Genomic DNA, 14,847 nt, shown 5'->3' with positions numbered 1-14,847 from the left:
TAACCTAGTCAAGTTGACACCATCACACACATCTGTAAGTATTTACTACTATGCCTGAAAATACTGTAGCTTCTTAGTCACTGTTAACTTGTTTTTCTCTCTGAATCACGCTTTCCTTGGATCTTTATTATTTCCAAATAAAGTTTTAAATCTGCCTATCTCTTTCCAAGTATACCCACACTGCATTAGTTCAAGGCACTCATCCTATGTGTTCCTAAAGCACTTTGTTTTTTCCCTTATTTTAGAACCTAGCACTTGTTTGCATTTTCCACTGTACTCTAGGTTCTTTGAATCACTGGAATAGTATCTTTTTCTCCATTGTGAAATCCAGCACATTTCCAGCATATACTAGGCTGTCAAATATTTGTTGAATGAGTATATGAGCTGGAAATATTTGGATGCAGTTTGTAAAGGGTTCTGTCACTATGTTAGCATATAATTTTAGCATATCCTCAACTTGCTTAATGCTATTAGGAACTTTAGTTTTTCAATAAAATTGAATTTTACTGAATTGAAAAAAATTCAGTAAAATTTGGTAGAGATGCTTTACTTATGTGGATAATCAAGCCGGTAGGGACACAAAATGTGAAAGATAAGACCAATATGAATTAGGACAATTTGTGCCATGCAGTATGTACATTTTAGTCATACTCTTAATATTTATTTACTTGTTATGTGCTATTATGCCAGTTGTTTACTCAACAGTAATGGATATTGATAAATATGACAAATCTTGCTTAAATTTCTAGAATGTCTTGAAGCCCCATGTAGAAATTTATTATATCATTTAATTGTAAATACTTTGCTTTATTTAAAGAAGGAAAATGTTCTTTATAAAAACACAGACATACATAATAAACACATATATATATATTTATTTATCTATCTTCTCTCTTAATTTTTAAGGTGCTTTATCCAGCCTGAATCCTGTGAATTCTCCCAGCCATGGACTAGTGTCTACTGGCTCTCTAACTAATCGATCACCTATAGAATTTCCTGATACTGCTGATTTTTTTAATAAGCCAAGCGTTATTTTACACAAATCTCTGGGCTGTGTACCCAATACACCAGATTTGTATCAGCAGTTTAGAAATTCTGATAGCAATCTGTGTAACAGGTAAGTTTCCCAACTGTTCATTATTTCTGTTTAAAAATATAAGTTAAAGTAAGTCCTCAACATCATTGATAGGTTCTTGGATGCTGCAACTTTAACCCAAATGACTTATAATGAAACAAGTTTTTTTTCTCATTTATATTTTAATGAAATGACATAATTTGAGGATCTTGTATAAGTCATCTTACTTACAGTCTCAATTTTTAAGAACCTATCAATGACATTATCTGAGGAAGTACTGTATTTTAATAAAGTATTAATATTACCAGTTTTCTAGTTCTGTTTTATAACTAGATGATGGATTAAAGAGATACCTTCTTTATGTAGTAGTTTTTAATCTAAATAACCTTTTTCTCATTTCAGTGCTATTATTAATTTTCTAATTAAATGGTCTCCATCTGAAGTGAAATATAATAGTATTTTTTTATCATAAGATATCAGTAAATGTTGAGAGAATTATTTTAGTATGTACTACTTTAGTGCTTATTCATAATACCAGTTCATATTGTGCTTAATCTCCTTTCTGCTTTGATAGTAATAAGAGTTTACCTCAGACCTCAATGTTGACTTTCAAAAATGTATTATTTCTTTCAGGGACACACAGATGCTTTCTAGGATAAAGCCTTTTAAGTTTATAGAGATTGGAATATTAGCATGTGTTTCACTTGGGATCTTGATTAAAATTTAAGCAGATTTTCTAATTAAGGTTAGGTAAAAAATTTACCTCATTTACCATATATATTTATCTATTTTATTCTACAAGCTGTGGACATCAAATACAGAAATATGTTTCGACATCTGAATCACCTGGTATGGAATGCCACAGTGGAAAATCAGGTGAGATTGCAAAAGTCATATATTTGAGTTTAAGAGCAATTTCTTATAGTGTTTTTTAGAATGGACAAATGATTGAGTTTAACTTCAGTTTATCTATCTTTAAAATAAATATTATAATATTTTCACCTACTTCACAGAGGAATTATTAAAAACAAATTATATTATAGATGGTGAAAGTATCTTGAAGAATAAAAATGTGTTGTACAAATGAATGTAGTCTTCTTAGTTTATGGCTAGTATTCATAAATTGTGAAATTATTTATTTTAACACAAATTTATACTACACAATCTAAGCCCAAAAATATTTGCAGAAATTTTTTATAGCATAGAGAGGAGTTATTTTAAAATGTGGTCAGTTATATCATTTCGAAACATTTTATATCCCCAAACAAGAAATGTTATTGATAAAATTATAGTTGTTTTATAACCTTAAAAAATTGATGATGAAAACCACCAGTAATAATTAACCAGGTAACTCAGTCCAACATTCCCCCTAAGGGCAGCTACAAAAGCTGGACAAGTTATTTTTTTAAAAATCTACTTGAAGCCATTCAAGAACTAATAAGCTTCTAAGAATTTCCAGTACGAGATCTAGAGGAGAATAAAAGTTCTAGAACATGAGCCGGAGTCTGAGGCCACCAATAGGGTATGTGCTGAAATTGACAAGTTGGTGTTAAACTTCGTATGGAAATACAAATGACTCTCAATAGCCAAAACAAATTTGAAAAAGAACAAATTTGGAGGACTTTCACCACTTGATTTGAAAACTTATTATAAAGCCACTATAATTAAGATATTGTGGTACTGGCACAGAGAAGAGCTTACAAATCGATGGAACAGAACTGAGAGTCCAAAGGAAAATTCTTGCATTTATAGTCAATTGACTTTTGACAAAGAAGCAAGATAATTCAAAAGGGAAAGAATAGTTGTTGTTGTTGTTGTTTTTAAACAAATGGTTCCAAGACAATTAGATATCCACTTGCCAGAAAAAGAACTTGGATCTTTACCTCACCACATACACAAAAAGTAACTCAAAATAGATCATAACCTAAGTATATGAACTAAAACCATGAAACTTCTGGAAGAAAATATAGGACAGAGTCTTTGTGACCTTGAGTGAGTAAAGCATTCTTACGATACTGAAAGCACAATTTATGAAAGAAGAAAAAATAATAAATTGGGCTTCAGCAAAATTTTAAAATTTTGCATTTCAAAAGACACCAATAAGAAAATGAAAAGATAAACCACACACTGAGAGAAAATATTTACAGTTATACATCTGATTAAGGACTTATATATATAATATATAAAGAACTCTTACAACTCAATAATAATGAGTCAAACTACTCAATTAAAAAATGGACAAAAGATTTTAGATATTTTGGTGAAAGTAATTTGGAGGAGATAAATAGATGAGTAACTAAAACATGAACAGATGATAAACATCATTAATCATTAGGGAAATATAAATTAATACTACATTGAAATACTGCTACACTTAAACTAGAATAGTTATAATCAAAAGACAGTCAGTCCAACAGTACTGAATGCTGACAAAGATGCAGAGAAATTGAGACCCTTGTGCATTGCTGATGGGAATATAAAATGGTATAGCCACTTTCAAAAACATTTTGGCAGAATTTTTGAAAGTTAACTTCTAAACACATAAATTTACCATATGACCCAACAATACCACAGCTAAAAATCCACCCAAGAGAAAACATAATGAACACTTAGAGACAAGTAAGTGAATGCTTATATTCATGATAGTGCAAACCTAGAAACAATGCAAATGTCCATCAACTTGTGAATGAATAAACATCATATGTTATATACCTACAATTGGATTCTATTTAGCAATTAAAGGAATGAACTTCTGATACATGCTGCAACAGGGATGAACTTCAAACATTATTCTAAGTAAAAGAAGGCAGACTCAAAAGATTATGTGTTATATGATTACATTTATATGAAATTCTCAAAAGGCAAATTTATAGAGATGATAAACAGAACAATTGTTGCCTAAGGTGAGAATAGAGATTACCATAATTGGTGGTAAGGGAACATTTTGGGTTAATGAGAATATCTAAAACTGGATTGGCATGATGGTTGCTATACATTTACTAAAATTATAATTGGCTGAATGTTTGTGTTCCCCTCAAATTCATGTCAAAATCCTAACCCCCAATGCAATGGTATTAGGTATTAGGTATTAGGTAGGGCCTTTTGGAGATAATTAGGTCATGAAGGGGGAACCCTCATGAATGGGATTAGTTCCCTTGTAAAAGGCACTCCAGAAAGCTCTCTAGCCCTCTTTTCAACCATGTGAGGATGCAATGAGAACTTGGTAGTTGCAGACTGGAACAGAGCTCTTTCCAGAACTTGACCATGCTGGCACCCTGATCTCAGACTTCCAGCCTCCAGAACTGTGAGAAATAAATCAGAGCATTCATAGGCCTGTGAATTTGAGATTTGAAGGGGTTGGTAAATAAAGACACTCTCTTGATGGAGGAGTGGTAAGAATTCATTTCAGAAAAGTATGTGGGATATGAGATAGTCTTGCAGACATCTTTGGAAAAGAAATGCCATATTTATCTCAACTGTTTTTGTTATCCGTAAAATATAGTTATTAGGAATTTATATCATTAAAAAATAAATTATGTAATATACTTCAAATGCCAACAATTTTTAGATTAACTGCTATTTTAGAATATCATTGTAGTTACTGCCTTAACTTACAAAGACTACTTGAATATTCTAAATTTTATTTCTTAAAATAAATGTTTTTCATTTGGAAAAATTATTTTTCCAACAATACTAATTCCTGATCATTATCAATTAATGATATTTTTTTATATATTCAGTTGATTAAGCTCAGATATAACTAACATTTATTGATAACTTATTATGTGTAACATCTAGCAATAGGGGTATCATTATCCACATTATACTGGGGGGAAAAGTTTACCATTACAAAGTACAAAAATCAGAATTTGAACCTAGTTCTTCTGAAACTCAATTCCAATGACTACTCTTAATAACTCTCTTTACTTAAGAAAAAACCCCAATTTTAAAAATTCTACATGTTGAAAAGTACACAGATGATGAGTCTGTAGTTTGGTGAACTTTCGTACACTGTGCTATCAGTACCCAGATCAAGAAATAATATATTACCAGCACCTCAAAATTACCTTTTATGTTCCCTTCCAGCCATATCATTCAAAGACAATGATCTTCCTTTCTTTCAATACTCATGTGTATCAGTTTTGATATGCTTTTAAATTTTTCATAAAGAAAATCACAGAATATGTACCTTGGTGCCTGAATTCTTTCAGTGAACATTAATATATATAAGAACTATTCATATTGTACTTAATATATATTATTATAATTAATTAATATAATATATAAGAACCAATAACATATATATAAGAACCATTCATACTGTAGTTCATTCTCTTTGTTCTGTAATGTTCAGTTGTGTGAATATATACACACTTTATTTATTCTACTAATGGATTTGGAGAAAGTTCCCTATTTAGGGTATTACAAATGGAATGAATACGAATGTTTACTAACATTTGAATGAATACTATTTATCTATCAATGCTGCTCCCTTTTTCCATGTGATTGGAGAAAAAGAATATTATTAATCACATTGGCAGAGAAATAACTCACAATTCATGATACTGTGGTTTAAGTTTTGTATGTAACAATCTCATTCACTTATAATTATGAATTTAGAGTTTTTATATCTAAAACTCAGAGATGTTAGAAACTGTTTACATAAAATTGGTAAGAAGATTTCTATTGATAGGGACTGACTTTTTCTGTTTCTCACTTTTATAAAGAATATCCACTCTTTTTCTCTTTCATCCATGAGTAGATATGTAAGATGAGTCTAACATGTGAAATGTGTGTGTTGCCTAAGAACAAGGTACCTGGGCAAATTGGTCCAGCAAGATACAACTTAATTTAGATTGAACTCCATTATGGTTCACTTTATCTGAATATTTTTAACATGTAACCATTTTTCTTATTGAGCTGTACTCATAGGGGAAATTTTATTCCTATTTATTACTATACATTTTTTTGAAAGGTGAAGAAGAAAACATTTTCTCAAAAGAATCATTTAACCTTATGGAAACTCCACAAGAAGAGGAAACAGAGAAGAGAGACTGCAGAAAATTATTTTTAGAAGGTGATAATCGCCTACCAGAAGAGGCACAGAATGAACAGCAACTAAATGTAAAAGATAAACTTTCAATATGATTATGTTAAGGTGAAATATAATACTAGTTAGTACTGGTTTCATTATTTTTCCCAGAACAAGATTTTTAATGTAATGTTATTTAAATTTTTTTAACTGAGAAATTACTGTAACTAAAATATTGCTTGGGTTTCAAATAATATAGTATTTATTTTAAACCTGTTATACAAGAGGGACAAACAGCCTTCATTTTTAAATGGATACATTTTATTTATTATAGACATATTATTGTAGACATTTATTTTATTGTAGACATATTATTTTTATTCTGATAGTTTCTTAATTATATCTTTTAAAGTACAGAAAACATGTATACAGTTATTAAAAACAATGAAAATAATTACTTATAATAGAAATATATTTTTATTCTTAAAGTTCAAATTTTAAGCCTTTAGGAAAAAAACACCCATCCATTTCATTTGGGAAGTTATCTTGGTCATAAATGCCACTAAAGGATATAAGTTTTTTTCTCTTACCCTTTGATACCTGTAACTTCTAAAAAGAAAATGGTGGATTTTAGATTTGTGTAGTGATTTGGAAATATAACATTTTTATAAGAGTAATTGTAAGAAGGTTAGTAAGTCTTCTTATGCCCAGCAGACATGTTTATAGTTGTCTGAAGATAGCATTCTACAAAGAGAAAACGTAGGAAGTACAGATAAGAGTGTATTTGAAAATAACCATTATACAAAATGGTACTGACCTTTTTCAAATAAATGTTCAATTCTAAGTGTTCTCATTTAGATGTGGATTTAACAATATTTATAAAAGGTAAAATAAAGTTGTTGTCTTCCTGCATGTGCAGGTTGAACAGGAAGTATCACTGGACTGGATTTTAGTAGAAGATTATGACTCATTAATAGAAAAGATGAGCAACTGGAATTTTCAAATTTTTGAACTTGTAGAAAAGATGGGAGAAAAATCAGGAAGGATTCTCAGTCAGGTTTGTTTTCAAATCTCTACTTTTTTACTATAAATTAATTTTTTCTCAAGTCTTTATAAAAAGCAAAATCTAAATATCATATAATATTGCTTTAGGCATTTGTTCAACAATGACATGGTTCATTGAATTATTTATTTTTTTGTAAAACCCAAATATATATATAAAACAATTATATATTACATATAATATTACATATAGATTATGCAATTACATATATAAATGAAAAGTATAGTTGACCATATTTATGGGATTTAATTTAGGCTAAAGAAGTAATAAAAATTTATATTTTCTTGAATTTTAAGGTTGAAAAAGATATGAAAGTGATCTAGTTCTAACCACTAAAACTGATGCTTCATTTTTTTCACTTGCCTATTCTTTACCTAAGGCCAGATGATTCATTTCATGCTAGAACCATGGAAATATGCTTCCATTTTACCATTTTGATTCAAGTAATCTATCTGATAGATCGATATAACAGCATTGGATTAACCTTCCCAAAATATCACTCATTAATTACTTTAATATCTTATTTATGAAATGCACAAACATAAGGGTAAATTATGTAGAAGACAAATAAGTTCATTTCATTGACATTGTTAAAGATAAAAATGTGATAAATATGATATTGTTCTGACTTTTTTTTTAACACATAGGCTAGGACTAGATAGAATTCACATTCCCTGTACTAAATTATGAATAAATAAAGAGAAAAATGGAAAAATTATAAATTGTGATATAATATGTGTGGTAAGCCTTTTTAGGTTTTCAGGAGCTTTAGGGTGATGTTATTCCTTTCTTATTTTTTGGAAAGAATTAACTCTAGGAAAGTTTTTAATGAATTATTAATTCTAAGGCATACACATGGTTAACATTCCTAAATGCAAATCACAGAAACATTGTACTCAGCTACAAATAGGAATTTTGATTTTTAAAGTGAACTTTATTTTAATTGACAATTAGGTTATGTACACCTTATTTCAAGACACTGGTTTATTGGACATATTTAAAATTCCCACTCAACAATTTATGAAGTATTTTTGTGCATTAGAAGATGGCTATCGAGACATTCCTTGTAAGTATTAACATCTTATTATTTAAGTACAAGTGATACTGGTTTTGAAACTCTTTATTATCTTTCTTTTTAGATGGTCCCTTAAACACCTTTAAAACTACATGTTTGGAAAAGCATAACTTGAGGGGGTAGAGGAGGCATGGGCAATATATGTAACCTTAACATTTGTACCCCCATAAGATGCTGAAATTAAAAAAAAAAAAGGAAAAAAAAATATTTAAAAGAAAATTTGTGTCACACTAGCTAGAGTTAACTGACCACTGTTAACATATTAGTATATATCCTTGAAGAATTTCTTCTTATAAATTTATTTTTTGTAAAAGGGATCATAATATTGATATATATTTATAATCTGCTTTTTACACCTAATTTATATATTAATAGTATACATCTTTCTATGTTAAAATTATTTGCCTTAGCTTTTTAGCTGTTTGGTCAAGAATTTCAGAAAATTTTTTATTTTAAAATGTTTAAAATTTATCCATAGTTTCTATTTTTGACTACATTCTGATTTATGGAATAATGTTTAATGGCTGTTGGATTTTATGATTGACTGTAATTTGAGTTTCATATTAGGAAAAGATGTGGCTTTTTAATATATAGTCTATAATATCTCTTCATATTGACATATTATTTGGGAAGTCAGTGATATTATAAATATCTTTACTATTCATAAAAATTATTTACTTTTTCTTATATTGGCATAACTCATTAATAAAGTTTAATAATTTAAGATGAGTTATATATACTATTATTTACACTTATAAATTGTACATTTCAAAAAATGGCTGAATTTTATAAATGGAATATAGGGATACATTAAGATGGAATGTAAGGGAAGCAGAATGGAAAGAAATATGGTAAGGAGTCTTCACTGTCAGATTCAATTAGGATGTATTAGTTAAGAAAACAGTCTCTGTACCTAACTTTTATAAACTTTAGTTTACAAGTTTGTAAATGGGAATATTAATAGTGCCTACTCCATAGGCAGTGATAATAATATAAGAATAATTCATGTAAAACACATATTGGAATTCATGGCACATAGTTATATGGTCAATAAAAGATGATGATTATATTAGTGATAATTAAGCTCCTAGTGGATTGACATCATGTGATGTCTATAGCCTGAACACTTAGTATTGTATTATCTACTAATGCTAGCTTGTAGGTATTCATTAAACATTTGTTGCAGTGTTGAATTTTTATTGGATATCTGCTATGACTATAATCATTAGATTCACATAGGTTGTCTTATTTAATCTGTTGGAAAGGTTGTATTATCTACCTTTTATGGAGGAGAAGTAAACTGAGAAACAGTTTTCCCAAAATCATAAAGCTAGATACCAAAGCTGAGTTTCAGTTCTAGGTCTGACTACTAAAACTTATATTCTTTATATTATGACATATTGCCTTTTCACATAGTGGAATTTCAGCAAATCAGTGTTCTATTGATCATATACTATGTCTCAGACACTGTTCTGGATGTTTTCACATATCATTTATCATTTAATTCTTATAGCAAACCTGAGACATAGGTATTTCTTACCTTTTTTTTTCCTTCTTTTTTTTTGGCAAAAGTATAAGTATCCAAAAGTTGTAACTGTTTTGTGTGCAAAAGTGTGTCTCCATAATCCACATACTACATGACATTTTTTTAAAAGCCACAAAACAGTAACCTTAAGAAAATTTTCTAATGCCTTTCAGTTATCCTAGGTTATCCTGGCTTTTCTTTGGCCCCTTTACTATGTTGCCATAGTATATGTGAAAGTTTTTAAAAGAGAACTTTCTAACACATCAAGAGACTTTACAAATGAAACTAAATACTGTTGTGGGAAATTATTCTAAGTTATACATTTTATTTATGAGGATATATAGTATAGCTAGAAAATTCTTGTACTTTAAAAATGTCCTATGTCAAACCTAGTAGAATAACCATTTTTATAAAACATCTTTGTGACTTTAGATCACAATCGTATACATGCCACAGATGTCCTACATGCAGTTTGGTATCTGACAACACGGCCAATTCCTGGCTTACAGCAGATGCACAATGATCATGGAACAGGAAGTGAAACAGGTACTTCTGTCTACAGGTCTCTCAATGATTTTATTAGGAGCAATAAATCCAGCTCTCTCATTTTACTATCTCTCCTCTTTAAAAAATGTTTAAATAATCTTTAGTACATATAAAGGACTGTAAGTTTTGATGCATAATAATGACACGAAACATTTTAAACTTGCTATGCATTTTAAGGTGGATTAATTAAGATCCAGTACTGGGATCTGTCATGTTTCTTTCTCTGTCCCATCCTATTGATTTCCTACTGAGATAGCCACTGTCCTCAATATTGTGATAATCATTCCTTGGCTTTTTTTTATTCTTGGTTTTGTTTTAGTTTCAAGTGTATCATGTACATTTAAAATATATAACATTCCCAAACCAAAGGGAACATGTTTAAAGCCTGACTTAAGTATCATGATACTAAAAATTCTTTGTAAACATGAAAATTTTGCTTCCAAAAAAGCTAATAATTCTCAGGGTTGGAAGAATTATGGAACAAAAAGAAAAAAAACTAACAATATTTCTCATCATAAATACAATATTTATGTAAATATAATGAATTATGATATTCATAGTTTTCTTATTCTAGTTTATAAAAAGGTAGAGGGAATACTCCAGTAAGAGATATATATCAGGATAGAATTTGCTCAGTTACCAATACCTGAGAAATAATATTACCATACTGATCAGTGTAAGTGTCATAGACTCAATGATTGCTTTACATTTGGGTAGTTGAGTCTGAAGTACTGCCAATATTTGTATGGATTTGCTTTATGTCACTGGTTCTTTTTTGTCTGCCATCTGTATTTACTCTTTCCAGTGCCCATGAGTCCTTTCAGCAGTTCTGTGCTTCTATCGGAGAACATTTTTTCAGCTTTTTTGTTTGTAGATATCTTTTTTCTTTTATTTCAGGAAATTATGAGAGTACAAACATTTTGGTTACACTTTATATCTTTGCCTCTCGCTAGCAAGGGTTAGAGGCATGTCCTTCCCCTCTACAATGCCCACCGTGTCCCTCAGTTGTGAGTCTACCCGCCCCAACCCCCTAATCCCTGGAGAACACTACCACCATGTGAACACCTTAGTGTTAATCAGTCAATACCAATTTGATGGTGAGTACATGTGGAGCCCATTCTTCTGATCTTGTGTCACCTCACTTTGGATAATGGGCTCAAACTCAATCGTGGAAAATATAAGTGGTGCTAGATCACCGTCGTTTCTTATAATTGAGTAATATTCCATTGTATAGATATACCAAATTTTAATAATCCACTCATGAATTGATGGGCACTTGGGTTGTTTCCACATCTTTGCAATAGTGGATTGTGCTGCCATAAACGTTCGGGTGCAGATGTTTTTTGCTCTTTGGGGGAGATGCCTAACAGTGCTATTGCTGGATCAAATGGTATTTCTATTTTTAGCTTTTTGAGATATCTCCAAATTCTTTTCCACAGAGGTTGCATTAATTTGCAGTCCTACCAGCAGTGTAGGAGTGTTCCTGTCTCTCTACATGCTCAACAGCATTTGTTGTTTTGGGATTTTTTGATAGAGGCCAATCTCACTGGAGTTAGGTGATATCTCATTGTGGTTTTGATTTGCATTTCTCTAATGATTAGAGATGTTGAGCATTTTTTATATGTTTGCTGGCCATTATTCTGTCTTCTTTTGAAAAGTTTCTGTTCATTCCCATTGCCCATTTATTGATGGGGTTTGATTTTTCTTGTTGATTCTTTTAAGTTCTAGATAGATTCTTGTTATCAGACCTTTATCAGATGTGTAGAGAGCAAATATTTTCTGCCATTCTGTAGGCTGTCTCTTCACTCTAATGATAGTTTCCTTGGCTGTGCAGAGGCTTTTTAATTTGATCAGATCCCATTTGTTTATTTTTGTTGCTGCAGTGATTGCTTTGGGGGTCTTCTTCAAAAATTCTTTGCCTAGGCCGATGTCTGAAAGGGTCTTCCCAACATCTTCTTCTAGAATTCTTAAGGTTTCATGCCTTAGGTTTAAGTCTGTTATCCATCTTGAGTTGATTTTTGTGAGAAGTGAGAGGTAGGGATCCAGTTTCATTCTTTTGCATGTAGCTATCCAGTTTCCCCAGCACCATTTATTGAAAAGAGATTCTTTTCCCAAATATATATTTTTGACTGCTTTATCAAAGATTAGATTACCATATGCAGATGGTTTCATCTCTGGAATATTAGTCCTATTCCAAAGATCAATGTCTCTGTTCTCGTGCCAGTCCCAAGCTGTTTTAATTATTATTGCTTTGTAGTACAGCTTGAAGTCTGAAAGACTGATACCTCTCGGTTTGTTCTTTTTACTTAAGATTGCTTTGGCTCTACAAAGTCTTTTCTGATTCAATACAAAGTGGAGAATTATTTTTTCAAGATCTGTAAAGAATGATGATGGTACTTTGATGGGGATTACATTAATTCTGTAGATCACTTTAGGTAATATTGACATTTTAATGATATTGATTCTACCAATTCATGAGCAAGGTAGATTTTTCCATTTGTTTACATCTTCTACAATTTCTTTTTTTAGTGTTTTGTAGTTCTTCTTGTATACGTCTCTCAAATCTTTCATTAAATATATTCCTAGATATTTAATTTTCTTTGGGGCTATAGCAAAAGGTATTGCGTTTTTGATTTGAGTTTTGGCTTGACTGTTATTGGCATATATGAATGCGTCTGATTTGTGTGTATTGATTTTGTAACCTGAGACTTTACAAAATTCATTTATCAAATCTAGGAGTTTCTTGGGCAAATCCTTGGGGTTTTCTAGATATAATATCATATCATTGGCAAAGAGCGAGAGTTTGATCTCATCTGCCCCCACTTGGATGCCCTTAATGTCCCTCTCTTGCCTAATTGCTATAGCTAGGACTTCGAGCACTATGTTGAATAGAAGTAGAGATAATGAGCATCCTTGTCTAGTTCTGGTTTGAAGTGGGAATGGTTTCAATTTTTCCCCATCAAGTATGATATTGGCATGGATTTGTCATAAATGGACTTGATAATTTTAAGGTATGAGCCACTTATGCCTATTTTGTTAAGAGTTTTTATCATAAAGGGGAGTTGGACTTTGTCAAATGCTTTTTCTGCATCTATTGAGAGAATCCTATGGTCTTTGTTCTTGCTTTTATTTATGAGGTGAATTGCATTTGTAGATTTGCGTATGCTGAACCAGCCTTGCATTAGATATCTTAATTTTATCCTAGAATGTTTTTATATTTCAGTATATATGAAGATATCATTCCATCATCATCTGAATTTCATAGTTTCTGTTGACATGTCAGCCTTAGGTTTTATCGAGAAATGTAATATGTAAATATAATATGCTCCTAATATGTTCCTTTTTACTTTGCTATTGGTTTTTAGCATTTTAACTATGATGTACTCAGGCAATTTTTTTTGGTATTCATCCTGGTTGGCAGGACAAAGGGAACATGGAATGAATGGTGAAGTAAGAAAATGATAAATCCCAAGTAAGTTATGTGACAAGTCATAGAAATGAAGTCTATAATAGCTATATGTATTTTCCTCATTGCTTTGATATGTTTTTATTTTATATATTAAGCAACATTTTCTTCCTCTCTCATTCTCTTACCAGCCAATATATGGTTGATGGACATTTGGGTTCTTCCCACATCTGGGGTAAATAATGTAAATGATGCTTCTGTGAAGATTCATGCACAAGTTTTTGTATGGACATGTTTTCATTTTCCCTAGGCATATACCTAGTTATAGAATTGCTAGGTCACAAGGTTTAACATTTTGAGGAGCTCCCAAACTATTTTAGAATCCAACTAGTAATGTATGAAGGTTTCAAATTCTCTACATCCTTGCCACTTCTTGTTATTATCTACCTTTTTGGTTATGACTGTGCTAGTGGGTGTAAAGTGGTAGCTCATTGTGGCTTTAATTTGCTTTTCCTTAATGGGTAATGATGTTGGGCATCTTTTTGTGTGCTTATGGGCTATTTGTATATCTTTTCAGAGAAATGTCCGTTCAGTCCTTTGCCCATTTTTAATTGGGTCATTTGTCTTTTTATTATTGAGTTTTAAGAGTTCTTTATATATTCTAGATACAAGTCCCTTATTACATTTATGATTTGCAACTATTCTCATTCTGTGTGTTGTTTATTCACTTTTTTCTTTCTTTTTAAAAATGTAATTATTTTTCATTGAAAAATATATTTATTATGTCTAATATGTTTTAATATATATATTGTGGAATGGCTAAAGCAAGCCAATCAATACATCTATTACCTGACATAATTCATTGTGGTAAGAACACTTAAAATCTACTCTTCAGTAATTTTCAAGTAGAGAGTACATCATTATTAACTATAGTCATATGTTATATGATAGTCTCCTGAACTTAATCCTCCTATCTAAATGGAATTTTGTATCCTTTGACAAACATCTCTCCTATACTGTTTTCCACCAGGCCTCCTGGTAACTGTCATTTTACTCTCTGCTTCTATGACTTTAACTTTTTTAAGATGCCAGATGTAAGTGACATCATGTAGCATTCATCTTTCT

General features: G+C 30.7%; 1 protein-coding gene across 1 annotated transcript in view; it reads left to right on the top strand.

Annotated features, from left to right (window-relative positions):
• The window catches only part of PDE3B (phosphodiesterase 3B), a 136,707-nt gene that overhangs the window by 99,960 nt on the left and 21,900 nt on the right, over positions 1-14,847 (top strand). Inside the window, exons 6-11 of the mRNA XM_012780718.3 lie at positions 907-1,117; positions 1,878-1,951; positions 6,051-6,199; positions 7,027-7,164; positions 8,125-8,236; positions 10,203-10,316. Of these exons, the coding sequence (XP_012636172.1) occupies positions 907-1,117; positions 1,878-1,951; positions 6,051-6,199; positions 7,027-7,164; positions 8,125-8,236; positions 10,203-10,316 (798 nt within the window). The remainder of the gene's footprint in view (positions 1-906; positions 1,118-1,877; positions 1,952-6,050; positions 6,200-7,026; positions 7,165-8,124; positions 8,237-10,202; positions 10,317-14,847) is intronic.

The sequence above is a fragment of the Microcebus murinus genome, chromosome 4, assembly GCF_040939455.1.
Source record: "Microcebus murinus isolate Inina chromosome 4, M.murinus_Inina_mat1.0, whole genome shotgun sequence".
Classification (NCBI taxonomy): domain Eukaryota; kingdom Metazoa; phylum Chordata; class Mammalia; order Primates; family Cheirogaleidae; genus Microcebus; species Microcebus murinus.
The sequence above is the reverse complement of the archived record's forward strand: the minus strand, read 5'-3'. Positions and strand labels throughout refer to the sequence as shown.